Source organism: Pezoporus occidentalis, unplaced genomic scaffold (assembly GCF_034315485.1).
Source record: "Pezoporus occidentalis ecotype Australia unplaced genomic scaffold, CSIRO_AGI_Poc_V1 ctg159, whole genome shotgun sequence".
Lineage (NCBI taxonomy): Eukaryota > Metazoa > Chordata > Aves > Psittaciformes > Psittacidae > Pezoporus > Pezoporus occidentalis.
In genome coordinates this window covers 147,440-174,824 of record NW_026913415.1, presented here as the reverse complement: position 1 = coordinate 174,824, position 27,385 = coordinate 147,440, and the positions used below count along the sequence as shown (strand labels likewise).

The following is a 27,385-nucleotide window of genomic DNA, read 5'->3' as shown; positions in this document are numbered from 1 at the left end:
GTGCAGAGGTGAGAGATGCTGCAGATGTGATGCAGGGCTGGGGGGGCTCCTGCCCTTTGTGTTAAAGCTGGCATGTAGGCTATTGATCATAAAGTGTGTAAGGTCCCACTGGAAGGGGCTTCAGATCATCCTGATGCCTCTCCTGCTCATCTTTGTGTCCTACAGCCTCAGCCTTTTCTCTGCCTTCACAATCAAGTTTACCAACAGAAGGTTCAAATCCTTCTCCGCTTTGCTCCTCATGCTTTGTTGTTGGGAAGTTGATCTTTGAGCCAGCTGTGTTCGTCCCTACACACCCCCAGCCATCCACTTCAACAGCGTGATGGGGGGGCATCAGGGTGAACCCCCCAGTTTCAAACCCAGTGAGGCACTCTGGGAGCATCCCTGTGCAGTGACCCACCTGCAAGGGGAAGAGCGGACCTCGGCACTGCGAGCCCAGAGGTGATTTCAGATTGCAGGGCACTCGCAGCTGCCCGCTGATGTGTGGGAAGCGACGAGCACATCGGCTCGTCCTTCGAGATAAGGATGTGTCATGTTTTCTGTTCGCAGCGGGGCAGAGCGTGGACCCAGCGCTGCTGCTCCTCGCCTGAGAGCAGTGTGGACGGAGGAAGAACGCGCAACATGGCTGTAATCGTGTGGAAAACCAAATGCTCCAACACGGAAGGCTCGGGGGTCTCCGTGGACTTCGCTGTTCGGCTGCAGGAACCGGCTGTGACAAAAGGAGGAAAATCTCCCGTGTCCGGGATCTGCATCGGGGTTTTCCCCTGAGCCCGAAGCCGGTGGAGCCCAGGGTCCCTGCCCGGCTCCTCTGGCACTGCCCCCAGACAGGCACCCGCCCTGTGGCGTGGGCTGACCCCGCACCGTGCCTGCCCCAGGGGCAGTCGCTGTCTTTGGGTGCAGGGGCTCATCCCGCGGTGCTGGGAAGAACGGTTTGGGCTTGCACAAGGCTTGTTACTGCGTGCTCCGGGAGGAGCCGCGGGGCTCTGCGGCAGCGCTGCCGCTCCTGAGCTGCTCCCCACCACCTCTGAGCCGCCCCTGCCGGTGCGCGGAGGGGCCCGAGGGGAGGGTGGCCGCGACACGGGAAGGGCCGCGGCTGTTCCGGCTGGGACATCGCAGGCACCGAGGGCCGAGGGATGGCGGTGCCTCGGCGGGGGCACCGGGGGGACCACGGCTGCTGCGCCTCGCGGCCATGCCCTCAGGCCTGGGCTCGCCCACTGCCCGCGGGGGGGGACAGACACAGGGACATCCCCCCCGCCCCGGTGGAATGGCGCACTCCCCCGCCGGGCTCGTGGCCGTTTCCATGGGGAAGCAGAGACGCCTGCCAGGGGAGGAAAGCGGCGGCGCTCATTGGCTCCCGCTGGCGTGGGGGGCGGGGCACTCAGAGGTACAGCCCAATCCGAAGGCCGCCCTGCCCCCCGGCCCCGCCCCAGCGGGTTAAGGCGGCTGCCGTGACTTCCGGCGCGGCGGTCGCAAGCGGAAGCGGCGGCGCGGACATGGCGTCGGGCGGCTCCCGCTCCCCGTCCCCAGCCGGACGCGTGCCCCCGCCCTTCCCCGAGCCCCGCGGCTCCAGCGGCGGCGACGGCGACGCGCCGGGGGGGGGCGACAGCGACTCGGAGGGCGAGGACATCTTCACCGGCACCGTGAGTGCGGGCAGGGGGAAGGGGGACGCCCCGGGGGCAGGCCCGGCCTGGGGCGGTTGTGAGGGGGAGACTCCGGCGCCGGGCCCTGCAGAGTGGCTCGGGGCCTGCAGGCAGCGGCGAGGGGGCCGCCGGGCTTGGTTTTTAACCAGCTCTGCGAACCACCCCGGAGTGAAAGGGAGCGGGGGGTGTCGGTGTCCGTGGCTCTTGTTCCCGACCGGAGGCCCGGATCTCCTCCCTCCCCAGAGCACCTCAGGCGCCCTGGGTCACGGTCGAGGCAGTGCCCCAGGGTCGCAGTGGGCTGTGGGGCTGCGAAAGGGCTCCTGCCAGGCTGCTCCGCGCTTCCCCCCGTTATAAACCGCTTACAGCATGCCTGTCCTGCAGAGCCCAAGTGCCCTGAAGGAGCCCTTCAGGGTCAAGATGGCTCTGCACGGCGCTGGGGGAAGCTCCCTGCTTCTCGGTACTCACCTGGGTCAGTGTTGAGTGACTCCCAAGCAGGCTTCATCGCTGGTGTTTTACTGTTAGCTGCACCTCCGGAGCTTTTCTGGGCAGTTTGTGAGGCTTCACAGCCCTGTCTGCCTTCCCCCGGCATCAGTTCTTGGCCCCTCAACATTCAGAGGGTGCTGGTGTGGCTGATGTGGTGTTTGCTGCCCTCAGTTTGGTTTTGGGTGATGAACCCCTCCCTGCAGTGAGGGTGAGAGGACTGGAGACTTCTGACCTCCCTTGCTTGTGGTGAAGAGGTTCGTCAGTACCTCAGTGACCTCCCTTGCCTTGTGCTGGCACAACTGCGATTGTAGGAAGGGTTGGTGGTACTTGTTCAGTGAAGCAGGTTGCTGTGGTGTTGTATGAATTCCCTGCTGAAGGTGGAGGTGTGAATGGTGAGAGGTTTCAGCACCTTTTCTTTCTATTGTCTCCTGTGCACAAACCCATGTTGTTGAAGGCTGTTGGCATTAACCCATGCCAGCTGTGCCAGCATTTGCTCCAGTCAGTGATCAGCAGACAGGAGGGGATTTCAGACACTGGCTGGTGCTTTCCCAAGCTGAATCCCTCTCAGCCAGCTGCTGTGCAGCCAGAAGCTCTGCAGGCTGAGGCAGGTCAAGTTGTCCCCTGCAAGGGCTGATGCTGAGCTTCTGCCGGCCTCACCCAGGCTCTGTCCAGCCTGCTCCTGCCAGCAGGGCCTGAGATGGTGGCTCTGGCAGGAGGCTCTCCAGACACCTGCCTGGTGCTGCCCTGGTGCCTGTGAGCTGTGCTCACGCAGAAGCAGGGCACAAGGCAGATCTGGGGAGATATGGGTAGATTCTGCCCTGTGTGAGCTTGAGAGGATAAAGCTCTTTTTGAGACTTGGTCTCAAAAAGACTTGGTCTGGGCAAAGCAACAGTGAAAATACCATGGAAAAGTGCAGCCCTGGAGTTGCAAGAGGAAGATGCTGGTGTGTCTGGCTGGCATGGTCTTGAACTTCTCAGGACCTTTCTTTGTTGAAGACCTGGAACATGTAGTAGGTGTTGCTGCTTTGCAGCCCTTGCAGATGAGCGCCAGCTGCCATGGGCTTTCATGCAAATAAAGTGTTCCTCTGCTGAAGCTGGAGCCTGTTGAGCTAAAGCAGCTTATCTGGTGTTTAGTATTGTTGAAGCAACTGTTATACTAAGAGTTGGCTCTCCTGTGCGACCTCATGGCTTTGCTTGTCTGTCTGCCCTTGAGCATTAGCAAAACACTGTGGGAAAGCAGGGGGCTGGTGAGGCCCATCCACCCGGCTGGCAGCGTCCAGGTGGCTTGGCAACATTAGCCCTTGTACAATAGCCAGCAAAGAGGTGCTTGGGTCAGGCACAAGTGCTGAGCTGGACCTTGTCTGTCTGTTGATGAAGGTTGGATCCATGTGTGACCACAGTCTTCTCCAGGGATGCCCTCAAGGGTCAGCTCCCTGAGCCCTTGTTGTAAGCATCAGGCTGTTGCTGCAGGACCTAGTGAATTTCTGCCTGCACATGTGGTGGTTGGGGTGTGCTAAATCAACCCTCGGGGATGGCAGGGGGAGTGTTGTGAGCTGAGCTGGAAGGGGCTGTGCCTCTTTTGTAGTGGCAGATGGAGAAGTAGGAACAGTGTGGTGCATTCACAGGCCTAGGAGCTGAACTTAAGGCAGACTGAGAAGCTGTCCTGGTAGAAAAGCAGATAGTTTGTGTCTGCATGTGGGAGCTGGGGAGTCATTAGGGAAGCTTCAGAGCCCACCCTGCCTTGTCTGTGTGGAGTGTTTTTTGTTTCTTTTTTACCAGCTTGAAGAGCTGTAGAAGCAGAGGATCTGAATGAGACCTACAGGTGTCCCTAATGTGGGTCACTGGTGGTGGTAGCACTCTCATTGGCTTGGGTGTGCTGAAGGTGCCTGGGGATGGGTCTAGGTGATGCGTTTGACATGGGAGCCTCTGCTCCCCACTCTCTGTCACTAGCAGATGTAGTTATGTCCCAGCTTTCTTCTCCAGGAAAATACCCTAAAATATAGGAGCACTCACCATCTAATGTCACTGGTGGTTTATGTACTCAAAAGACTCGAGCCCACTCATTTATTCCTTCAGGAGTAGTGGGAACTGATGCTTCATTGCAGAAGGAAGTGCCAAAGGAGCCTGTTGGTTTGGACTCACTGCTGATAGTGCTCCATTTACTGGCTATCAAAGACCTGCTCTGTTCTCTGCAGAGACATTTGAGAACAGCTCTTGCTGTCTGGTTCTTGCTTGTCTGCCTCCAAACCGAGGGAGGATTTGTGATGCTGGCTCCCATAGTGCTTGCTGCAGAAATAGCTCTACCTTCTGGTGTGGTGGACTGGTTGGTGTGCAGGCTTTTGAGTGGAGTTACGCCTTGTTCCCATGCCTGCTTCCAGTAGCCAGAATCCCCCCTCCCCGGCCAGTGAAGCTACATGCCAAGGGGCTGTTTGCTGTGGCAGGATCAGCTGTGTGGTAAGTCCTGGCCCTGGGGCTCAGGGCTGGCTTGTCCCGGCCAAGCTGTACAAGGGGAGCATGAGCTTTGGATTGCAAAGCTTGATGTGCAAGACTTGGTTGCAAAATACAGAGAGCCATGCCCGGCTTTGGTCCAGCTGTGAGTGGTGGTGTAGGAGATGTTCTGGCCCCATGAAGGTGCCAGGGCAGTGGAGTATGTGAGCTCTGCTGGACCATATGGAAGGGGGCTGCTCCATTAAAGCAGGCCAGAACCAGCCCTCTGGGGAAGGGCAGCTCTGTTCATGGTAGTGGTTGAGCTGCCACACAAGTTAAGCTGCTGACAAGGCTTCTGTGGTCCCTGGTGTCTTGCCTTTGGCTCTGCTGCCAGCGACTGATGGCTTGGCTTTCCCAAGGGAAGGGATCTCCTGCTGGCAGTATGCTCACTACTCACTGTGGGTTAGCTCAGAGGCTCAGTGCTGCCCACCTGCCTTGATGTGGCATTAGTGCTGGTGTGCACGTCACTACCTGCAAGTGGCATGGCCGGGTGTGTTGTGGGTGTTCTGAACAGGAGCACCCTGGTGTACTCAGCTGCCTGCTGCTCTTGACACCTGTAGTGGAAGGACTGGGGCTGTGGCTCTCTGCCTGTGGGCTGGCATGTCCCAATGACCTAGCACATCTCGGTGACCTGCTGGCTGCTCCTGCTCTGCTCAGCATCAGGGGGAAACTGGCTCTGAAGTTTGATGTGACTCTTGGTGTCCTTAATGGCAGGCATGCCTCAGTGCAGCCTTGCTGGCAGAGAGCATGGGTGGAAGGGAAGCAGTCTGATGTCCTCTCACTCTGCTCACACAGTAGTGACCCTGTGTGGCAGTGGCTAGGAAGGTGAGCTGTTTGCTCCTCCAGCTTCCATTCCTCAGTGTAAATAGCCTCTTGTCTGTGTGCTTTTAATTCTCTTCCAGAGCAAGCCCATGGCTCCGAAAAGGGAATCTCTTCTCCCTGTGAGCAGCGCTTCCAAAGAGAATGGGGTTCGTGTAGAGCAAGATGATCAGGACTTGTTTGCCGGTGAGTCTGTATCTCTGGGTGTTTGATGGGGCTTTCTGAACTGTAAACCTGGGGAGATCTGCTTTTAAGTCTGGTATGTGGGTCGTGGATATTTTTGGGCTTTCTCAGGTCCTTATCTCCAGCTCGTGTTCCAGTCTGCTCTGGAAGCATTGAGCTCTGATGGTATTTTTGGGAAGGTCGGAGTAGCCTTTTCCAGGTCTCTGGCATAATCATGCAGCTGGATTAACTGTTTTGAAGCTGAAGAGGATTAAAAACGGGGTTTGATTTAGTTTTGTTGCCTAAGCTGTAAGGCGGTGAGTGTCTGTCAGAGTTAAAAGGCTTTTGTTCTCTACCTTCTCCTCCCTCTGTGCAGGTGGAGGAAGCATTTTCAGTAGAGACATGGCTGTTCCCAAGGAACAGGAAACAGAACACCCCTCAGCAGGGGAAAACAAGGAGGGTCAGGCTGTTCCCAACCCTGGCATGGTGGGACACCTCCAGCAGGGAGGTCAGTTCTGGAGACACTTGCTAACAGGTGGAAGGCTATACTTCCTCTGGGTGGGGAAATGTCCTGGGAAGGAGCCAACCTTCCAGGCTGGCCTGTGTGCCGTGTAGGAGCCAGCTTGGCTTTGGCTGTTAGAGTGTGCAGCTCCTCTAGCACACAGCAAGGAGGTGATGCCTGCCTCATTCCAGTATAAGTTTATTGCATTAGCTTAATGTTCTCCAGCAGGATTGACCAAATACTCTTACTGGAATGGAGATGCACTAAGTTATGCTTTTCCCAGTGCTTACAGGTGGCATCCCTATAGATTTATTTTTTTTTTTCTAAATAAGACTGTTGTTACTCCCTAGATCTCATGCTTGTCTCTGATATATCAAAATTACCTTTTCAGAACTCCAAAGTACAGAGGCTGACCCTTGCAAACTTGTCTTGACAGATGCCACTGTAGAGTTGTCTCTAGACAGCACGCAAAACAACCAGAAGAAGGAACTGGCCAAAGCATCCAATCCTGCCCCCTCATTAGAAGTAGCTGCAAGCTCTTCTTCTAGAAACTCTCCAAAGAGCTATGAGGAGGTGAGAATTGCTCTGAGCTTTCCAACTTGCCCTGCTGGTTTCAGACTGTAATTGGCAGGAACCTGTCTGTTTACTTAGTTGTAAACATGCATCTTAAATAATGCAATCAATGTAATTGCTGTATTGGATGCCCTGGCTTGCATCTTGGGCCATCAGCCTGGGACTGATACTACTGAAGTGGGGTTCAGACCAGGCTGATGGCATTGTTGCTCATGTGGTGGCGCAGAACTGCTTCCAAAGCTCACACAGCAAGTGCCTGCTCCAGTCCTGAGGGTCTGAGCAGTGACTCTGACCTCTAGCACACTGTATTGCTAAAGATGGGGCAAATGGTGTACCAACTCTCGTCCATCTTTTTGAAAGAGTCTCCTGGGTGACATGAGAGTACAGGGTCTCTAAGCAGAGTTTGTAATCTGGTTGCCAAGCCCATTTAATCAAATGGTGCTTGGCCTAAATCTGTTTTGTTTTTTTTTTCTGTGGAGAGACTGAAACTATTTTGGAGACAAGGAAATTGCTCCTTTTCTGCCCCAAGCACCCCCAAGCTCAGGAAATTGGACTCTGCAGTACCATCAGTAGTGTCTCAGGTTGGCTACAGACTGGTTTAAGTGCAGGGCATGATGAAAAGACCCGTTCAGCCTTGGTCTGCCTGTTGCTATCCTGACTCTCCACCCCCCTGTGCCTGCACAGTACAACTTCTGCATAGGTTCAGTATCTGATGCTGTTTCAAGTGAGAACTGAAATCGTGATGTAGAAGAGCTTAAAGGGAACTCTCTTGCAAAGAGCTCAGGCTGGACTCTGGAGTTTCACCTTGGGGCTGAGCAGTTTGTACATCAGTCTGTGCAGACAGTGGTGTAGTAAAGCAAACCCAGTTTGAGATCCTTGAAATATGTAGCCTGGACACAAGTGAGAAGCTCCAGGACTTTAGAGTGGTCTTAGCCAGACAGAAAAGCCGAAGATGTCTTTGTAGCGTGACAAGCTCCCTATAATGTATGTGACTTCATGGTTTAGGGTGGTTTGAAGCCTGACTTTCCAGCTTTAACTTGCTGTCTTCCTGTGTTTACTTCAAACAGCTGGAAGAAGAGGAACAGGAGGACAAATTTGAGCTGACTGTAGGAGTGAGTGACCCAGAGAAAGTTGGTGAGTGCTGTCCTGCTGCACAGTGAGGCACAGTTAGAGAAGCCAAGCTTGGCAGTAGGACCAAATGCAGCTATCGTCTCCACATGCCACAGCTCCAGCTTTTGAGCTGTCTCTGCAAGTGCAAACTTGATCCTGGAGTAGCTTCTCCAAAACTTCTTCCAACAGCTAGAAGAAATGAAGCTGCACAAAGCACGCAAATGCTCCTGAAACCAGGAGCAGGTTCCGGAAAGACAGAGACCTCAAAGGCAGGGAGTTTTTGGGAAGGTGAAATATGTTGCTTGCAGTAGCAGATCTTGGTGCCTGGAACTGTGGTGACCAACTTGACTTGACCTCCAGGCAGCACTGTCCTGTGTGCAGCTGGCAAGGGGGAGGCAAAATTGCCTTCACCTACATCTAGGTGTCCTAAATTATTCTGTGCTCTGGCACCTTCCCTAGCAGCTGTGCTTGCCAGGGAAGCAGCTCTGGCTTCAAACTGAGATGCAAGAGGGTTTCTCTCTGAAAGTGGGGGTCAGAGGAACCTGGCCAGCTATGTGACAGTCCCCGGGGTACATCTGATCCCAGCCAGTGGAGCAGCCTCACAAGTGGCAGTTTGCTCTCGCTCCATCTTGTGATCTCTGGAACTGGGAGGTACACTGACTTGTGAATCAGAGCTATCCTAAGGGCAGCAGCAGACCTCTGAGAGTGCCCTTCAGCTGAACTACCAGGTAAACAAGGGTATTTCTGTGTTAGCTGCAGAAAACTGCGTGTGATGTTTCCGAATCCAGCCACATGCAGCCAGGGGCTGCCTGAACCTGCACCCTCTCAATAGGCCGCTTCATGTGCTGCACAGCCACCAAATTGTTGTGTGCTGAGCAGATGTGTAGAGTCAGCCCAAACGCTGTCAGTGTAACAAGTCCCCGATTGTCAGTGTTGACTGCCTTAGGAAGGAAAAGGAGGCCTCAGCAGTCAGGGTGGGGAAATGCCTAGCGGGCAGGAGTCCAGGTCCTGCAGTGAGATGCTGCCTGTGTGAGGATTCGGGGCTCTATCAGGCTGAAGATCAGAACCAGTGAGGCAGGCGAAGGCCAGGAGACTGCAGGAGCCTTGTGCTTTGCATTCAGATGATGCTGATCTTGTGATACTGATGCCTTGTTCCTGTTTTCCACAGGGGATGGTATGAATGCCTACGTAGCCTACAAAGTGTCAACACAGGTATGTCTAATTCATAGCACCTGACATGGGTGCCTTTATCTTCCCAAGGCAGCCAGACTGTCTGTTCTTAGGCGAGCCAGTGGTGACCTAAATACACAGGAGGTCTGAGCACCTTGTTACATGGATTCAGGAGTTGTAATCCACCCCTGGAGATCAAAGGATGAGCCTAGCTGAGAAATAGGGTTTTGAATCTATTTGAAAGGAGACTCTGTTTTTTACAGCTAGTTACCTCTTTGCTGTCCTGGCTGATACCGATGTTCATCACTGGAAGTGAGCAGCAGGAATGACATCTGTCTGGGAGAGCCCCAGGTGCTGGGGCTGTTGCTAAAGGTTCAGTGGTGATGGTAGTGTCAGATTAAGCCAACCTGAACTCAGCTCTCGCTGAAGAGCTGCTGATGCTTCATGTCAGGACCTGCCATCCTGTACTAGTCAAGAAATGGAGCCTTCTGCAGCTGCTGCCCTCCTTGGAGCTTTGAGATGCTGCTCTGAGCTCTGTGAAAGGTTGCTCCTAATGTCTGTACAGCAGCTGCTGGGCTACAGGCATCCTGTGGTCTGAAGCTGATGGTGCATGAGGGGGACTTGTTAGTCTCTGGTCCTGCTCTCTAAACAGTCAAAAGCCACTGGTGTCCCCTGTAGTCTTAAGGTGAACAAGTGTGACATGACAGCAGTCCCTGTTCCTGTGTGGAGCAGGGATGATGGGATTAGGCAATAGGCAGGGCTCACCCAGCAGCCTGTGGCTGCAGTAGCAGCTGCTCTATTGTTTAGGGGCATTAATACTGCTGCTTGGGCCAAGGAGAACTGCTAGGAGGTAAGCTGCTGAAAACCTAGGCTGAAGTTTGCTCTCTTCATTGCTCACACCTTGCAGAGCTCAAGCTGTCCTCATTGCCAGAAGTGACAGCAGGTAGAGCAAGCAAGGCTGTGCATGCAGGGGCCAGCTTCCCTGGGTGAGTCTGACCCGAGTCCCGTCTCTTCCCCCAGACGAGCATGCCAATGTTCAGGAGCAAGCAGTTCTCAGTGAAAAGGAGGTTCAGTGACTTCCTGGGTCTCTATGAGAAGCTGTCTGAGAAGCATGCCCAGAATGGGTTCATCGTCCCTCCGCCGCCTGAGAAGAGTCTCATAGGTGAGTGGGGGAGCCGGTCCTTCCAATGGTGAGCTTTGTGCCTGAAGGCCAGACCTGCCTGCAGTCTCAGAGCTGAGAGGGAAGCTGCACAGCAGCCATGGGAAGCAGCTATGGAAAATCATCTGACTTCTGTGGTACAGACAAAGCTCTGGTTCCATACTTGGAGCTCTGAGCTTAAAGCCTCGTTTGGGTTTGCAGGTGCCTCCGCACCTGCTTGATGTAGAGTAAAGCCTTCTGCTCTGTGCTGTCCACTTGGGTGCAGCTGTAACCCTTCCAGTCTTGCCTGGCATTGCTTTGCCTCTCCTGCATGTCTACTTCTGCTAGCTGTTAGGTATAAACAGATTTTAAATTTCCAAGTAGCTCTTGCTGATGCAAGGTCTAATTCCTGTTGTAAAATGCCTCTCCTGCTGTCACCCTGATAGCCTGTAACTTGTGACAAACCATGCTACCTTGTGTGTCAAGTGTGAAGCAGCTCAGTAATTTGTGTCTTCCTTCTGTGCTAGGAATGACCAAAGTGAAAGTTGGGAAGGAAGATTCCTCCTCCGCAGAGTTCCTAGAGAAAAGACGGGCTGCTCTAGAGAGGTACAGACCCCAACAGCTTTTCCCTCCTGCCTGAGCCAAGCAAGGGACCTCTGAAAGGTCAGACTGGCTGCACATTCCCACTATGTGGGAAAAGCTTCTAGGCTTGGGGCAAATTGGAAGCTGTTGAAGAGTTGCAGCTGCAGAGAGTTGCTTTGACTCTGTAAAACAATCTCCTGCTTCAAAAGCCTCTGCTAGTGTTTGGTCTAAATCTGGCCAAACTCCACTGACAATGCAGGGAGCAAACTGAGCTGTCTCAGGAGCCAAAAAATGTGAAGTAATTGTACGAACAGTGCAGAGCAGGTGAGAAACAACTTGATCTCTAGCTTGCACCTTGATTACACAGCCACAAGTGGCCTTTGCTCTGTGTTGCCTGTTGTAGTTAGTACTGGGGTGCTGATCCCCTCCAGCTGCAGCCTCTGAAAGATCTGTTCAAGCTGTTAAAGATGTAAGGCTGGATCTTGATCACTTGGCAGATCCAGTAAATTTCTCACTATAGGAACTATTAATCAAAGGTCTGGCAGGGCTGGTCTTGCAGGCTGGTCCCACTGAAGTCCACAGAGAGGTAGGGCTCCTGGTGGGTGAAGGAGAGCAGCTCCCAGACTGCTGTTCCAGGTTGAACAAGCAGCGTGTTGTGACTCGTGGTGGCTTGGAGCCAGGTTTGTTACCACCAAAGTGACTCTTGGCATGTTCCTCTGCACAGGTACCTCCGGAGGGTGGTCAGCCACCCAACAATGCTGCAGGACCCAGACGTCCGGGAGTTCTTGGAAAAGGAGGAGGTCAGTAGTGCGCAATAATGTAGCTCCAAGTATCTTGGAAGTGCAGAAGAAACCGGTACATAACCAGTCAATGAGCCATGATGCTTCAAAGCTCAGTGAGAAGCAGCAAAACTCTGTAAGAGCTCTTAGCCAGCGATAGTGATAACAGATATGGTGGGTTGACCCTGACTGGGTGCCATGTGCCCACCAAAGCTGCTGTCACTGCCCTCCTCAGCTGGACAGGGGAGAGAACATATAAAAGCTGGTGTGCTGAGCTGAGGACAGGGAGATCACTCAACATGGGCAGAACATATCCAACTTGAGGAAAATGAATTTATTGCCAATCAAATTGGAGCAGGATTATGAGCAGTAAAACCAGATCTTAAAGCGCCTTCCCCCCGTCCCTCCCTTCTTCCCAGGTTTAACTTTACTCCTGAATTCTCTTTTTTTTTCCCCCATAATGGTGCAGGGGAATGAAGAATAGGGGTTGTGATTAGTTCGCCGCATGTTGTCACTGCTGCCCCTTCCTCCCCAGGGAAGGACTCCTCACACTCTTCCCCCGCTTTAGAGTGGGGTCCTTCCTACAGGAGACAGGCCTCCATGAGCTTCTGCCCAGCCTTGGTGTCTGCAGAGTTCTCACAGATTCTCCTCTCTGGCTGCAGTTTCTGTTGCAGAGCAACTTTTCCACCTTAAATATATTATCATGCACTGCCAGTGTCACTGATGGGCTTGGCCTTGACCAGTGTTGGGTCTGTCTTGGAGCTGTTGGCATTGGCTCTATTGGACATGGGAGAAGCTTCCAGCAGCTTCTCACAGAAGCCACCCCTGCAGCCCCCTGCTACCAAACCCCTGCCATGCGATGTGAATACAACAGAACTTCCTTCTTGTCCGAGCACTGCACACTCACAAAGAGCTTCGGCCTTGTTTGCATCCATTGTGGTGGGGGTTTGTGTTGAGAGCACGGGTGGTCTTTGCTCTCTGAAACCCATGACAGCAGTGTAGCCTGCTGTTTGGAGATGAGGGGCGTCCTGATGCTCGGATGCTGTGGGAGAGCTGGCTTCCTACTGAAACATGTGGCTGGTGTGGTCCCTGCTCCTCAGTGGGAAGTGTGACCATGCCCCATCTGCATGCCTGATGTGGAGAAGTCATTCTTCAAGAGGCTCAGCCTTGGAGGAGCCTTGGCCTGAGTGACTCCAGTGCTAACGCTGTGCTGGAGCTCTGGTGTAGGAGCAGGCATCATGGAAACACCTCACTTTGCTGCTGGGCAGCTTCAACTCTCCCTGGAAAGTAGTTGGTGGTTGGTTTAGAATATTTCCCAGCTCTGCTACGTGCCTGTGTGCCTGTGGCAGCTCTTACAGCCCTCAGTTCAATAGTGTGGCTGGTTCCTACAGATCTGTGTTACTTCAGCCAAGCAGAACAGGCAGACCCCGCATACAGTGTAACACTTAGGAGCTCCTCATCTGTTTGTAAACTACTCCAGTCCCGTTATTGGGAATGTTGTGTGGACTTTGCCACTGCTGAGGCAGTGTCTGGCTGATCCTTTGCAGGAGCTGTGTGCAGAGAAGCCCTGTCTGTCAAGGGACCCACAAGGGAGAATGATGTGGTGGCTGCTGTCTAAGCTGTTTCTATCTCCTGGCAAAGCAAACTATTGCTATTTTTTTACAGCTACCAAGAGCAGTGGGGACCCAGGCTCTGAGTGGAGCAGGAATACTGAAGATGTTCAACAAAGCTACAGATGCTGTCAGTAAAATGACCATCAAGATGAATGAATCGGACATAGTAAGTGTTAGGACACATCTGGGCTGTCCTTGTTCTCTCTCTGGAGCTGTGTGCCAGAGCGAGCTTTGGGTGGGAGATGCCAGGAAAGCCCCACAGCGGTGCCATGTGTGGGAATCAGCTCTTGGATTCGTTTCAGTGGTTTGAGGAGAAGCTGCAGGAGGTGGAGTGTGAGGACCAGCGGCTCCGGAAGCTGCACGCTGTGGTGGAGACACTGGTGAACCACAGGAAAGGTGACAAGCCCCCTGCTTGAGCTGAAGCTTGGTCTGTAGCAGTTAAACCTGACCTGCACTGGTGTGCAGGTGTCCCAGGAGGCACTTCTGAGGAGATGCCATAGAGCTGCCTTATTAAGAGCTCCCTGTCTCTTTATCATGGGAGATAAGTAGAACAGTAATCCCACCTCCTCTGCCCAGCCCTACCAGTTTAGGATGTTGGTGTCCTGCTGGATGAAGCTGCAGTAGCAAACCTGAGCAGAGCTGATGTTACTACCAATTCCAAGCTGTCCTCTGGCAGGGAGCGGGGATGTTTTCTTCCCCTGCATGTTTTGGCTGACTTCTGCAAAGCTCTGCCTTGTCCTCCCACTCTGCTGCTTCCCTTCTCCTCCCTGGCTGGAGTTTCCCAGCCCTCCTCCCACTGTGCTGCAGGAGCTGCTGGCTCTGACGGAGATGGTGCTGGCTCTTCCAGCCCACACCTCCTGGGGCTACAGCAGAGCAGCTGCTAGGGCTGACCTCTAGGCTGGGGCTTGGCTTGCAGAGCACCTGGGGAAGAGAGGCCCCGTGGTTGACTCTTGTTTCCTTCACTAGAGCTAGCATTGAACACAGCCCAGTTTGCAAAGAGCCTGGCCATGCTGGGGAGCTCGGAGGACAACACAGCCCTGTCCCGGGCACTGTCCCAGCTGGCTGAGGTGGAAGAGAAGATTGAGCAGCTGCACCACGAACAGGCTAACAATGACTTCTTCCTCCTGGCTGAGCTCCTGGGAGACTACATCCGCCTGCTTTCGGTTGTAAGGGTGAGCACTCCTTTGGGGCAAGCCCTAGGCTCTGCTGCTGGTCCTGACCTTAGACTTTGGTGTGCCAGAGGGCAGCTAGCTGGTCTTCTAAATTCAAGCACAGGGCATGTCATGCTTCTGACCTATCCAGGCAGAGGGAAAACTTGCTGCTTGTCCAGCTGTGGATGTGTTGGAGTGGTTAGATTGGAAAAGTGAGGTAGGTGAGGCCTTACTGTGCTGCTGCTCTCCAGGGGGAGTTGTGCAGCAAGCTCATGGCTTGCAGGTGGCCTCAACCCTTCTGGAGGTGAAAACTGACTACTGCAGAGGGGCTGAGCTGGTAACCTCTGATCTGGGTGTTGCAAACAGATTTGCTGGGGGAGAGTTTGAGTCTTTGAGCCTGCAGCCTGCCCAGTGTGCTGGGGGCTGAAAGAAACAGGTCCCAAGTGAGCTGGAGGCTGACTCCTTCCTGCCCCAAACATGTCCTGTGTCTCTGCAGTTGTTTCCAGAGGCTGCAGAGGCCAGAATGCAGCCTCATGAGTAGGCACAAGCCTCTTTGGTCTGCTAGCCTGTACTGGGAGGTGTGGTGGGTGCTCCAGAGCAGGGCCAAGATCTCCCGTAGTGCTGGAGGTGTAAGGCTGGGGTGTTCTGGTAAGGAGCCCTCAGACTTTACCTGCCTCGTGGCTGCTCTGTCCTTCTGACCAGGCTATTGGGACACTGGGACACTGCTTTTGCTTTTCTAGCTCTTCCCCACAATCTGGCTGGATGCATTCAGATGCTTCATGGGGTTTTCCTTGCTTGGACTCGTGATTTGCAGGACTGCTTAAGGCCATCTGGCCTCCTGATGCGTGTCTGTGAGCTGCTGCTAGAGATCCAATGTGGGGTGGGCAGAGGCAGCCCCTCACTGCCCCTCATGGCAGGATTGAAGTGGGCCCCCAGCAGAGCTTGGGGCTGTGCCAGACATTGTGCTTGGGGTGCTGCCAGCTCATGGGTGGCCTCAGGCCTGTCCAGGCTTGCACTGGACCCTGCATGTGGCTGGAGCTCTTCAGTGGCTCCTGCCAAACCCTCGGGCTGGTGGGCAAACCCCTGTGTGGAGAGAGGCCCCAAAGCTGTTCCTGAGGCACAAGTTGGTTGATGTTGCACCTTGTAGAGCAGTGCGTGTTCTGGCTCAGGTTGAGTTACGCAGAGGAGAGCCCAGGACCTCGCTTGATGAAGCAGAGCTCAGTCCCTGCTCCTTCCTTGCAGGGAGCCTTTGACCAGCGCATGAAGACCTGGCAGCGGTGGCAGGATGCCCAGACCATGCTGCAGAAGAAGAGGGAGATGGAGGCCAGGCTGCTGTGGGCCAACAAACCCGACAAGCTGCAGCAGGCCAAGGATGAGATCACGGAGGTAGGGACCGGGGTGCGCTGGGTCTCTGCTCAGCTCCTTCCCTCTGTGCTCTGCCCCGCTGCTGAAGGGATGGGTATCTCTTGCCAAGTGTGCATCAAGAGATAAGCCAGCCTTGAGCAAGCCCTGCGGGAAGCCTCAGGAGGGGCTGCTTGTGTCCCACCTCCTGTGGTTTGCTCACAGCAAGCCAGGAAGCAGCTTGCTGCGAGGGTGAGGGCCAGGAACGCCGAGCTTTGCTCTGGCAGAGCCTCTCTCACAGTCATGAGTACAGAACTGCTTAGAGAGGGCAGCGAGAGGTTCTTCACGTCCCCTGCCCTGCAGACGGCCGCATGCTTCCTCTCTCTGCAGTGGGAGTCTCGTGTCACACAGTACGAAAGGGACTTCGAACGGATTTCTGCCGTCATCCGCAAGGAAGTGATACGGTTTGAGGTAGGTTTGGCCCCTGCTCTCAGCCTGCAGCCCTCCACCTGCCTGGCCTTGGTGTGCCTTGGCTGGGAACATGAGGCGAGGGTCCCTGGGCTCCTGACCCTGCTCCCAGCGCAGCGGTTGGCAGCGTCTGTAAATCTGGCCACATCCCGGTTGTGGCATCGCTGCTCCGGGCAGGGCTGGTGGCGTTTGGCCACGGGGAGGTTTCTGTGTGAGAAGCAGACCCTTTGAAATGAAGGTGGGTGCGCAGAGAGCCCCTGAGCCAAGAGGCTGTGACCGGAGAGGAGCTTCATGCTTGACTTCTCAAGCTCTTGTGCTGGTCTCTGTGGTGCCCCAGGAGGAACAGGGAAACCCTGGTGGTTTCTCCTTCCCCCTCAGAAGCTGGAGGGGTTTGTTTGGTGATGCATTTGGCCTTGCGCTGACTCCTTGTGCCTGTCTCTTGCAGAAAGAGAAATCCAAGGACTTCAGAAACCACGTCACAAAATACCTTGAGACGTTACTAAACTCTCAGCAGCAGGTGAGTGGGTTTTACCTCTTGAAGCTCAGCTCAGTGTGAACCCCACTGCGGGTGCATCCTGTCCCTGGGTGAGGGGAGGGATGAGCCCCCATGGGCTGGAGCAGGGGCAGATACAAGCCTTGCACCCCCCTGGATGCCTCTGGGGAGGCTGTGCCCTGTGGAGGGGCTTCTATTCCCCCACCCCGTGCTTCTCAGCTCTCTCTCAACTTGAGCTGTGCTGGCAAAACCCTGCAGGCTCCTGACTGTGCTGTCTCTCCTCTTGCAGCTGGTGAAGTACTGGGAAGCGTTCCTCCCCGAGGCCAAGGCCATTTCCTAACAGGAGCACAAGAGCAAGCCTGGGATTTGCCTTTTTTTTGGTTTTTTTGTTGTTTTTTTTTTTTATATACACTATACCTCTTCCTCTTTTACACGTGAACAAATCCTCGTTCAACACTCTGGAGCTGGTAGAGGTTTAACCCCTGGACAAGCAGCGTGCGAGCCAGTAACTCTTCTAACTGTATATTTTTCATTTAGCAACATATATTTTCTTACTGAAGAGACCCCGGTTTCCTGCTTTGAGACCAGACCTGCAGCGGGGGTGGAACATTCTATGTGAAATGTATATTTTTCAGGCTGGGTTAGGACTCTAATGATTATCTTACCCTGCAGCGCTGTTAACTTCTGTAATAAAACTTCTATCAGGGCACACCGGCTCCGGGTGGTTGCGGCCGTGCCCGGGAGCCGTAACGGTGCCGCGGGAGGCGGGGATGCTCCCGCCGTGTTGTGACCTTGGGCGCTACCGCGGCTCCTGCTGCGGCTTTGGCCCCGCCGCGGCCGGGGCTGTTTTTAGGTCTGAGCTCAGCGGGGCTGCGCTGGGGGCCGGGGGGGAGCCTGGTCCCGAGCGGCAGCTGCGAGGTGTGGGGGCTGCCCCGGCTCCTTCCCCCCTCCCCAAAGCGGACCCGGTGCCCCCTCCGCTGCTGTCACGGGCGGGAGCCGGCTCCCGCGGACTTCCCACTTTCCTTTCCCCTTGCCCTGCAGCTCCGGCTCCCCGCGGCGCCGCCAGGCTCCGGCTGCCCCCGCGCCCCGCAGGGGTCGGAGCTCGGCCGGGTGCGGGGTCCCCCCGTGGCCCCGGGCGGGGCCATGATCGCCGTGTCCATCCCCGCGGCAGAGGCGCAGGCGGCAGCGCGCAGCCCCGACAGGGCGCACACGGTGAGGGGCGCCCGCGGGCTGTGGGGGAAGGAGGGGGGGGGCGGGTCTGGAGAGGGGGTTCCCACCTGCCCGGGGGGTGTTGGGGGTCGGAGGTCCCCAGAGGTGCCCCGGGCGGGGGGGTCCCTGCAGCGGGGGCACAGCCCCTCCACCGTTGGCAGGTGGGGGGCCCTGGCCCGGGGGGGTTGTCCCGGGATGCCCCCCCCGCCTCAGGGGTTGGAGGTCTCCGGGGGTCCCTGCCACTGAGGGGGCGCCCACTGCCTTGGGAGTGGGGCTGTTCCTCTGCCGGGGGCTCCTTGTGAGCCCCAAGTGTCGCCACTGCTATTGGGGTGTGCAGTGGCAGCTGGGGCAGTTCCTCTGCCTTTATGGGGGGGGGAGGGGGGTCTGGCCCGGGGTTTCCTCTGGCCTCAGGGGGTTTGTGTCTAAGGGGGGGATCCCCTTCTGCCGCCGGGTACCCCCCCCGCCCCACGGGGGGCTGTGCCACGTCCCTCTGACCCCCGGGGGTGCAGGGGCCCAAGTGCCCCCAGGGCAGTTTCTACCTCTGAAGTTTTTGGGGTGTCCTCTCTGGCCACATGGGGGTGTCACCGGCTGTGCCCATGGGGCCTCGGGAAGGGGGGGGGGCCTGTCCCGGGGGGACCCCTGCCTGGGGACCCTCTGTCTCTGAAGGGGGGGGTCGCCCCTGCCCTGGGGGATCCCCTGGGTGCTCCTGCCTGGCCCCAGGGATGGGTGGGGGAGCCTCCCCCTGTACCCCAGGGGTTGGAGGTCCCCAGATACCTCCCTACCCTCCCCTGCGGGCTGGGGCGTCCCTCCTGGGGAGGTGGGGACACCCCACTTGTCCCAGGGGCTGGAGAGCCAGGGAGGGGCACAGTGTGGATGTCCCTGGGGGTGCCCCCTGCCCTGGGGGCTGGAGCCCACTTCCCCTTAAGAAAAAGGTTGTTTCTGTCCCGGGGGTCCCCACCTGCCCTGAGAGCCCCCAGGGGGTCCCTGCATGGGGGGCTGGGGAGGGGGTGTCCTGCTGAAGTCTCCCTGGACGGTGTTGTTGTGTGTCTTGGCCTGGGGGTCCCGATGGCGCATTGAGGTGAAGGTCACTGTGTGTCCCCAGGGGTCCCTGCCTGGGGTGGCCCCCCCCTGCAGGGGGTGCAGGGTCACTTTGGGGAGGTGGGGATGTAAATGGGATTGGAGGGCCCTGACTGTCCCCAGGGGGTCCTGACCTGCCCTGGAAAGGGGGAGCTGTCCCCCTCTGCCCCAGGGTTGAGGTGCCCGTGTCCCCTCCCTGCTGTCCCCGCAAGCCCCAAGGGGGTTGAAGGTCCCTGTTTGTCCCTGGGGTCCCGGCTGCCCTGGCAGGGGGGATGTCCACAGCTAACCAAAGGGCTGGAGGTTTCTGCCCCCGCTTTGGGGGGTCCGTCTGCTCCTGTGGTCTGCATTGGGCCCAGGGGATCCCTGCCTATGCCAGAAGTTAGGGGGCTGCCTGTCCTGGACAGGGGGGAGAGTGGAGGTTCCCAAGAGTGTGTGAGTTGGAGGCCCCTGCCTCCCCTTGGAGGACGGTGAGGATGATGAGGTTGATGGAGATGAGGATAATGGGGATGATGAGGATGGTTGATGCAGATAATGGGGATGTGGAGAGGATGATTGATGAAGGTGATGGGGATGAGGATGAGGCTGATGAGCGTGAGGATGCTGAGGAAGGCTGTCCCGCGCCGCAGGTGTTCCGGGTGGAGGTGCTGTGCAATGGCCGGCGGCACACGGTTGTGAAGCGTTACAGCGAGTTCCAGGCGCTGCACAAGCGGGTGAGAGCCCAGCAGGGACACAGGGAGGGGACAGGAGGACACCGGCTCCCCGGGCAGGGAGGCGCAGCCCCATCCTCCACATGCCGTGCTGCCGCCGTGATGTGCCTCCCCCCCCCCAAACCATGCTCTGCCCTAGATCAAGAAGACCTGCAAGGTCCCTGACTTCCCCCCACGCCACGTCCCCAACTGGATGCCCAAAGTGCTGGAGCAGCGCCGGCAGGGCCTGGAGCTTTACATCCGGGTGAGGCGCCGGCCGAGGGTGGCTTTTGGGGTGTGCTGGGCTCTGTCGGGTGCTGACCCTGGGTGCACCTCAGGGTGTCCTGTACCACAACGCGGAGCTGCCCCAGGACGTGCTGGACTTCCTGAAGCTGCGGTGCTGCCAGCAGGACCCCAAGGGCAGCAGCTCCCTGTGAGTAGCCAGGCAGCACCCGGAGCTGTCGGGCAGCACCCGGGTTAGCCCAGCATGGGGCTGGGATCATCCCCTCACCCATGTGAAGCGCTCCAAGACCCGGGCTTGGGGACGCTGGGACAGGCAGGTGGAAGTCGGACGGGTTGCTGGGAGCTGATGTTCCCTCTCCCACAGCAGTGCCAGTCGCCCGCCCTCCCAGCGCCCTGTTGTTGGCTTCTGCACCGATCCCTATGCGCAGCCTCCACGCACCCGTAAGGAGCAGGTCCCAAACCCTCCCGGGAAGCGGCACTGCTGGGTCCCCAAAATGTGTTTTCCCTTTTCTGGAGCCCGCAGCGACATGGCTCCAGCTCCTGCTTTTTCCTGCAGAGCCGCTCCCTGACACCATCCTCAGGGGGGTGCTGCAGGGCCTCTACCTCTCCCCTAGAACCACCCCTGGCCAGGCAGCCCCCTGAGCACCCACCCTGCACCCGGGGCTGCAGGGGTGAGGACCCTGGCAGTGGCAGCATCCCCACTGCAGGAATAACTCCTTCCTGCTGTGATGGGGCAAGAAAGCAGGATGGGAGAAGCCAGGGAGCACAGTGGCAGCCACAGCTGACCACCCACCCCCATCCAATGTGCCTTCTCTGGGACTTCTGCCTTCTGCTCCAGTGCTTTGGGGTTGGGGTAGGGGCCTTTGGACCCCAAATGGCACTGGGAAAACCCCATGGTATTGAAGCAATAAATCACTTGTGGGTGACTGGCAAATGCCGGCTGCGCTCTGTCATTCCGGCACGGCAAATCCAGGGCCAACTGCTCAGCCTGATGAAACCTGGAAGAAGGGGATGGTGGCTGGGGCTGCCCTCGGCTGCGGGACTGAGAGCAAGCTGCAGCCCTCCAGGAGCAGGAGAGGCAGCGCTTTAAAAAACACATTGGTCACGTTTATTGGTGCATGTGCTTCTTACAAAAGTGATGGAAAGGAGCCCGGGCCCGGCCCGCCCGCCGGCAGGGTGAAAGGAGCCAGAGCAAAGTGGCTCTGCCCCTGCTCACCCGCACAGGACCACAGGGAACACACGAGGGGGAGCAGGGCAGCCCCAGGCCGCAGCCCTTTGCGCCGGGCCCCTCGCCGCGCCGGAGAGCCAGGACCGTGTGTTACTCTTTGGCAATGGCGAATGGCTTCTCCACCTCGATGGTGCCGCAGTCAGCGATGGTGACGTCCTTCAGGGGCTTGTCCCGGCTGTCTGTCTTAGTGCTCTCCACCTTCCTCACCACGTCCTGGGGAAAGCAGAGGCATGACATGAGAACAACGCAGGACATGGGCAGAGCCTGGTCAGTGCAATCCCCATCCCGTAAGGCACCTCCCAGCCACTTCACAGTGCTCTGCCCCCAGCCAGCATCGGCCTGGTCCTGCTCGCCCCCTGGGAATCAGTCACCCCTCTACCACCCATCACCCCTTACCATGCCCTCCAACACTTTGCCAAACACCACGTGCTTGCCATCCAGCCACGGCGTCTTCACCGTGGTGATGAAGAACTGGGACCCGTTGGTGTCCTTGCCGGCGTTGGCCATGCTCACCCAGCCAGGGCCGTAGTGCTTCAGCTTGAAGTTCTCGTCGGGGAAGCGGTCCCCGTAGATACTTTTTCCTAAGGGATTGGGGAACAGGAAAGGCCACGTTGCTCTCATGGACGTGTGTCAGGGCGCAGGTGACTGATGGGGCTCTGCGCACAGCCCGCGTGAGTGAATGAGTGCATCCAGAGGGGGGCTCAGTACCACCGCCACCGCAGGGAGCCACGCTCCGAGCTCTGCTGTGGGGCCAGCCCTATTCCACCGCCGCGCCCACCCCTTCCCACCGGGGCACCGCGGGCCCGGTTACCTCCAGTGCCGTCACCGCGGGTGAAGTCCCCCCCCTGGATCATGAAGTCCTTGATCACGCGGTGGAATTTGCTGCCCTTGAACCCGAACCCTTTCTGATGGGGGGGGGGGAGGAAGCGCAGTGAGGCGCGGGGCCGGGCCGGAGCCCCCCGCCGCTGCCGCGGGCCCGCCCCGCCGCGCGGCCTCACCTCGCCCGTGGCCAGGGCCACGAAGTTCTCCACCGTCTTGGGCACGGTCTTGCCGAAGAGCCCGATGACGACGCGCCCCGCATCCTCCTCCCCGATCCGCAGGTCGAAGAACACCTTGGCGCGGCCACGGATGCCGGTGAGGGCCGCACCAGCGGAGCCAGCCCGGACCCCCACCCCCCCTCCCGGCCCGACCCGCGCCCATCGCCCCAGGCCCGCGCCCCGGCTCCCCCCGTTCCCCCGACCTTGGCCGTGACCTTGGGGCCCTTCTTGCGCTCGTCGGCGCGGGACGCGGCGGGCAGCAGCAGCAGGAGCGCGGCGCCCAGCGCCGCCGCCGCCACCAGCACCTTCATCCTGCGCCGCTCGCAGCCCGGCCACAGCGCCCGCCGCGCCGCCGGCATCCGGCCGCGCCCCCCTCCCCCCGCGCAGTGGTACGGGCCGAGCCGCGCGCCCCCTCCCGCCCCGCCGCAGCCGCCCGGGCGCGACCAACGCAGGGGGGAGGGGGGGGAGGAGGAGGGGCCGCGCGCGCCTTCCGCCGGGCGGGGGCGGGGCCGGAGAGAGCCGCCGGGCGGGTGCCACGTTGCGGCTCGCGCGGCGCCAGGGACGGCGCTGATTGGCCTGGGGGGGGGGGGGGCGGGGCCGCCACAGCGCGGGGCTGAGGGAGCTTAGAGCTCACCCAGCTCCAACCCCTGCCACGGGCAGGGACCCCTTCCACTAGAGCAGCTTGCTCCAAGCCCCTGTGTCCAACCTGGCCTTGAACACTGCCAGGGATGGGGCAGCCACAGCTTCTCTGGGCACCCTGTGCCAGCGCCTCAGCACCCTCACAGGGAAGAGCTTCTGCCTAAGAGCTCATCTCAGTCTCCCCTTGGCAGGTTCAAGCCATTCCCCTTGTCCTGTCCCTACATCCCTTGTCCCAAGCCCCTCTCCAGGTTTCCTGCAGCCCCTTCAGGCACTGGAGCTGCTCTCAGGTCTCCCCTTCAGGAGCCTTCTCTTGTCCAGGCTGCCCCAGCCCAGCTCTCTCAGCCTGGCTCCAGAGCAGAGCTGCTCCAGCATTATTACATTTACATTATTATGTCTCTATTGTGTTTAAGGCTGGGAAACAGAAGGAAAAAACGTGTCCCGACAAAGATCCCAGTGTGAAGCAGTGTCTAAGTGGGATCAGGAGCTCCCACCAGTCGTTCTGCAGGTGCTCTCCCTGTCTAGCTACTGCTTTTAAAAGATGCTGTATTTGGTGGCAGGGGGCACTTCCTTCAGTGCCTTCCTCTGCAGTGAGAATAAAGCAGCAGCAGTGATTTGCACACCGGAAACCTCCACAATCCCGGCGGCTGAGCCCATGGAAGCAGCACAGTGCTTGTCCCTTCTGCATGATCCCAGTGAGCAGGCAGGGGTGCAGAGGACGGTGGCACTGGAGGCAGCAGGCTGGGCCTGTGTCGTTGCCACATGCTGCCAGCACAGCGTGTGCTGGGGGGCTCGGCTGGTACCCGGTGGGAGCTGCAGCCCCTCGGGCAGCATACAGGAGCACACAATGCCCTAACGCATGGGAAGGACCCTTTGACGCCTGCAGCAGCAGCTGTAGATGTTACTGCAGAGACAGGGGCCATGCGACAGCACGTTTTGGGGTGTTCCACATCTCTGTTCCACGTAATCAATGGTTTAGCCATTCTGCTACCCAGGGTGCTTGAAATGTGAACGTGCAGGCACAGGGGAAAGAGAAATCAGTGTCATGATGCCTTGGCCAAGCTCTGTGGGGCTGAGCCATCCATGGCTGTAAAGCATAAAGTCTTAAGACAGCTGCATAAGATCCCACACCACGCACTGTCCCCTCAAGAGAGCTCAGAGCTTCTCACAGGAGTGGAGAGCTGCCAATAGTGCCCACCAGAAACAAAGGGAAAGAGAACAGAAACACAGAATCAACCAGGCTGGAAAAGCCCTTTAAGCCCATCCAGTCCAGCCATTCCCAGCCCTGCCAAGGCCAGCCCTAACCCATGGCACTGAGGCCCCGTCTCCACGGTGTGTGAACACTTGCAGGGACGGTGACTGCAGCCCTGCCCTGGGCAGCCTGTTCCAATGCCTGAGCACCCTCTGGGGCAGGAATTGTTCCTCAGCTCCATCTAAACCTGCCCTGGTGCAGCTTGAGGCCGGTTCCTCTTGTCCTGTCACTTGTAACGTGGGAGCTCAACACAGAAGCGATGCCGTCAGGCGAGGTAACAGAATACGTCTGTTCATGGAGAACAATGCAGCAGTGCAATGTTTTATTGAAAAAAATAATAATAACCATCTCACTTGATACCTCAGAAGACTGCATCGCAGCGTTGGAGGGCCAGGCGCGGGGCCCGCTCCTCGCACCCCTGGGGGCCCCAGTGCTGATGACCTCTGGTGAGGAGAGAAGTGGCCCAGGCAGGCTGAATGCCCTGCTCCCACCACAGCACAGCTGGCTCAGTTTGGCTTGTGTCTTCTGGTCACCCCGAGCTCCCTGGGGCCAGCGGCTTCCTCAAGCACTTGCTGTTAACCCACTTTAGTTTCCTTTTGTTAATGAAGCCACCCCACATCTCTGCCCTTTTGAAGAGTCCAACGTACGATTCTAGTGCAAGAGGGCTTGGTACAAGTGAGCATTACCAGCATGCCGCGGGGGGACAGTCCTCCCCTACAAACACATCATCGTAGGATTAAAAGAACATCGTATCTCCAGAGAGCAGTGGGAGCGGGTCACTGCGGAACAGCTTCCAAACGGACCCACTTAAAAACAAGGTCAGGAAAGTTCTAAACAATCAAATACATTCACTTAAAAAAACCCCGAAACAACAAAAAAAAAAAGAACAAAACAAAACAAAAACATTTTAGAACGAAACCTGTTGAGATGGCCCCTTCCCCCCCAGCCCTCCCTCACCCTGCAAACACTTACATATGCTGCAACTACAAGCTGCTCCTTGACCAGAGGCAGCAAGGAATGACCAAACACGGCAGGAGATGCAGAAGGAATCGAGTTCTGGTGACAGGCACTTAGTGGGGCTTGGGAGGGCAGCAACAGAAGTGTCTCAGGGCCTGGCTCCATCTCCCTGGAGGATGCCTGTGCCCGTTTCCCCCCCTCCCAAGTCACCAAACCATGGTTTCCTACAGCAGAGGGCAGCGCCTGTGCCACACATGAGGCTTCTGGAAGCTGCTGGCAGCGGAGGAGTTTGGAAAGAGAAGGGTGGAACGTGGCCACGGTCCTGTACTCTCGCTGGCAGGAGGGGACGGGGCGCGAAGCGCCTGCAGGCTGTGAGCAGTGCCCTTCCTACCCTGGCTGTGGCCTGAGGAAAGCGCTTTGCAGAGTGGGAACGTTCATGTCTCCTGGTGGGTGCATGGGCAAAGGGCTCCGTGCGTCTGAGCTGCACTCGTTGGGATAAGGCATGGAGAGGACTCAGTAGGGAATGGTGAAGAGATGCCCTAAGGGGATCCTGCCAAGGAGGCTTTTCTGCCCCAGCACCATACCAGTGTCTACCTGCTTCAGGGATGCACGAAGAGCAAGCCCAGGATGACCTCCTGCCCTCTAAGCCTGCTTCTGTCCACCCATGGGAACCAAACCTCCTGGGAGTGCTGCTCCATGAACTGCAAGATACGCAGATCATCATTAAAACCAGTAAAAGATAATGAGATCTAGTCTCTCCCTTTCCTCCCTTCACGCTCTCTAGGACTTTGGGGATGAGCCAGGGCCAAGTTTAAGACGGAGTCCCTCCAGTGAGCAGCTGCAGCCCGGTCAGGTGCCACACGTGGAAAGACAAAGTACAAGGAACCTATTCACAACCTTCCCAAGAGCTGCTCAAGTTCTCTCACAGCCCCGCTATGTCTGTGGTAACACCCCCCCCCCCCCCCAGGCAGCCTCAGCTGCAGCAGGATGCAAGATGAAATGTGTACGAAGCCCTGAGCCCTTTGCTAGCTACTGGTTTGGCTCCAAAGTGGTGCATGAGAACCATGGCTTCTATGGGGTTGGATGGCCTCCCACAGGCCCCAGACATACGCATGCAGGGAGGACATGAAGGCGTTTCCAGTCAAACCTATCTGACCATCTGGAGATGAAATCAGTGTTAAGGCATGAAGTGTCCTTTCCCTGCCGGGGAAGCTTTGCTCCTGCTAATGTTTTCCCACGGAAGGTATGTGTTCACAACCCCCCTGCCAGAGGGGTCCGAGGAGGCTGCCCAGTTACCCACACTGGGAAACATCTATGCTTTGGGAAGCGGCTCCCTCCCAGTCACCTTAATCCAGCTCTACCTCTTAAGCAAGAGCAAACTCCTCCAGCTCAGCAAAGCCAATGCTGCTCCCTTCTGCCAACGCTAGGCTATAGCCTTGCGTCTCCCAGGCAGTCGGGTGTAGGAAACCATGGTAGGGACATTCACCGGCAGTGAGGAAGGGTGACTGAAAATTCAAGTATGCTTTCCAGGCCCCAAGGCAGGCGTCGGGAACCCCAGACTGGCACGAGGGTCATGCGGATGTCATCGACATCCCCACTCGAGGGCTTCCTTTGCACCCCTCCGTCTTCCCCGCTGAATGTCTGTCTGCGCCGGCGCCGCGCAGGGATCCACAGATACAATGTGCATCTGTAAATGCTAAACATAATAAAAAGTGCAATGACGTCAGCTTCTTTAAAACAATCCACGTTGCTCTGTTACCGTCAGAGGAGGGAGGTGTCAAGGGAGCCGCAAACAAAAACCCTAACTGGAACAGTAGATTGCAAATTTCTCACAGCTTGCACATTACAGTGTAACTGTTCCCAAGGAGGCCAAAAGGGAACCTGTCTCTCACTGCTGCAGCAGTCAGGCCCTTCTCCCTCTGCATCCTCCTGCCCTCTCAACAGCCTACGGTATTTCTTCGCTGGATTAAGGAGGGAGGAGGACAGAGGAGCAGAGGGTGCAGGGGAGGGAGGGAGGAAAGTGAGCAGGAACTAAGCACAGTCCTCAGGTTTGCGTGAACGATGCCTTCGCCGTAAACAACGGGAAGGAGGGTCAGCCAGCCAGCCCCCCTCCCAGGGCGACCAAGACCTGAGCCAGCCACAGTCCTGGTCCCAAAAGGAGCTTCAGGCTTGGAGCGAACGAGGGAGACCATTCAGCAGATCCACCCCAGAGTGGTTTGTTTTGGAACGTTTTCTTCTCTTTTTGGTTTAAAAAGTCACTTTTTTCTTTTTTTTTTTTTTTTTTTTTTTTTTTTTTTACGTTTTTCTCTCTTCCTTCTCAGCCTCCTCCTCCTTCCCCCTAAAGAGAAGCCCCTTCCAGTGAGACAGGGCAGGAGCTGCAGGCGAGGTGGTTCCTGCACGGCCCAGGAGGCACCGGTCACTTGTGACGCTGAGCCGTCTTCTTCCGTTTCCTCTTAAAGAAGCAGCAGCACCTGGGGCACAAAGGACACGGCAGGTTAACGCGGCATCCCGCAGGGACCCCGCAGCGCATCCCGCAGGGACCCGACCTCGCAC

General features: G+C 57.3%; 4 protein-coding genes across 10 annotated transcripts in view; 2 read left to right on the top strand and 2 right to left on the bottom strand.

The window, feature by feature from the left end:
• Positions 1-1,462: 1,462 nt before the first annotated feature.
• On the top strand, positions 1,463-17,216 carry SNX1 (sorting nexin 1). Of its 2 annotated transcripts, none has more exons than XM_062612063.1 (15): positions 1,463-1,637; positions 5,509-5,611; positions 6,526-6,662; positions 7,730-7,796; positions 8,941-8,984; positions 9,963-10,104; positions 10,608-10,686; positions 11,387-11,462; positions 13,107-13,220; positions 13,357-13,450; positions 14,021-14,226; positions 15,448-15,591; positions 15,937-16,017; positions 16,460-16,531; positions 16,797-17,216. In XM_062612063.1, exons 1-15 carry the CDS (start codon positions 1,491-1,493, stop codon positions 16,845-16,847), a joined length of 1,557 nt encoding a protein of 518 aa, XP_062468047.1. In that variant the 5' UTR covers positions 1,463-1,490; the 3' UTR covers positions 16,848-17,216. The 2 variants fall into 2 exon arrangements, with proteins under 2 accessions (XP_062468047.1, XP_062468046.1); XM_062612062.1 differs by having other exon boundaries at positions 13,339-13,450.
• A 399-nt stretch (positions 17,217-17,615) lies between these two features.
• Positions 17,616-20,398, top strand: SNX22 (sorting nexin 22). 3 transcript variants are annotated; one of them, XM_062612143.1, is made up of 6 exons: positions 17,616-17,719; positions 19,420-19,503; positions 19,640-19,744; positions 19,818-19,912; positions 20,090-20,163; positions 20,279-20,398. In XM_062612143.1, the coding sequence occupies exons 1-6, from the start codon at positions 17,651-17,653 to the stop codon at positions 20,362-20,364; spliced, it is 513 nt and encodes a 170-aa protein (XP_062468127.1). In that variant the 5' UTR covers positions 17,616-17,650; the 3' UTR covers positions 20,365-20,398. The 3 variants fall into 3 exon arrangements, with proteins under 3 accessions (XP_062468127.1, XP_062468126.1, XP_062468128.1); XM_062612142.1 differs by having other exon boundaries at positions 20,087-20,163; positions 20,279-20,397; XM_062612144.1 differs by lacking the exon at positions 20,090-20,163 and having other exon boundaries at positions 20,279-20,366.
• Positions 20,399-20,807: 409 nt separating this feature from the next.
• On the bottom strand, positions 20,808-22,366 carry PPIB (peptidylprolyl isomerase B). Its single transcript, XM_062612140.1, has 5 exons — positions 22,191-22,366; positions 21,949-22,062; positions 21,762-21,855; positions 21,347-21,531; positions 20,808-21,163 (listed from the first exon to the last, which is right to left on the bottom strand). Exons 1-5 carry the CDS (start codon positions 22,344-22,346, stop codon positions 21,041-21,043), a joined length of 672 nt encoding a protein of 223 aa, XP_062468124.1. The 5' UTR covers positions 22,347-22,366; the 3' UTR covers positions 20,808-21,040.
• Positions 22,367-24,166: 1,800 nt separating this feature from the next.
• The window catches only part of CSNK1G1 (casein kinase 1 gamma 1), a 108,050-nt gene continuing 104,831 nt past the window's right edge, over positions 24,167-27,385 (bottom strand). For all 4 annotated transcript variants that reach the window (XM_062612052.1, XM_062612056.1, XM_062612053.1 and 1 more), the window contains one exon: positions 24,167-27,303. In XM_062612052.1, the coding sequence (XP_062468036.1) occupies positions 27,249-27,303 (55 nt within the window). In that variant the 3' untranslated portion in view covers positions 24,167-27,248. The remainder of the gene's footprint in view (positions 27,304-27,385) is intronic.

Bases quoted from the DNA above. Each gene is read 5' to 3' on its own strand.
- SNX1 (XM_062612062.1), top strand. From the start codon at position 1,491: ATGGCGTCGGGCGGCTCCCGCTCCCCGTCCCCAGCCGGACGCGTGCCC. The intron at 5,612-6,525 runs GTGAGTCTGTAT...TTGTCTTGACAG, and splicing joins TGATCAGGACTTGTTTGCCG to ATGCCACTGTAGAGTTGTCT. The intron at 16,532-16,796 runs GTGAGTGGGTTT...CTCCTCTTGCAG, and splicing joins TACTAAACTCTCAGCAGCAG to CTGGTGAAGTACTGGGAAGC.
- SNX22 (XM_062612142.1), top strand. From the start codon at position 17,651: ATGATCGCCGTGTCCATCCCCGCGGCAGAGGCGCAGGCGGCAGCGCGC. The intron at 19,745-19,817 runs GTGAGGCGCCGG...GGTGCACCTCAG, and splicing joins GCCTGGAGCTTTACATCCGG to GGTGTCCTGTACCACAACGC. The intron at 19,913-20,086 runs GTGAGTAGCCAG...CCTCTCCCACAG, and splicing joins CCCAAGGGCAGCAGCTCCCT to CAGTGCCAGTCGCCCGCCCT.
- PPIB (XM_062612140.1), bottom strand. From the start codon at position 22,346: ATGCCGGCGGCGCGGCGGGCGCTGTGGCCGGGCTGCGAGCGGCGCAGG. The intron at 22,063-22,190 runs GTCGGGGGAACG...GGCCGCGCCAAG, and splicing joins GCCCCAAGGTCACGGCCAAG to GTGTTCTTCGACCTGCGGAT. The intron at 21,532-21,761 runs GTAACCGGGCCC...CCAATCCCTTAG, and splicing joins CCGCGGTGACGGCACTGGAG to GAAAAAGTATCTACGGGGAC.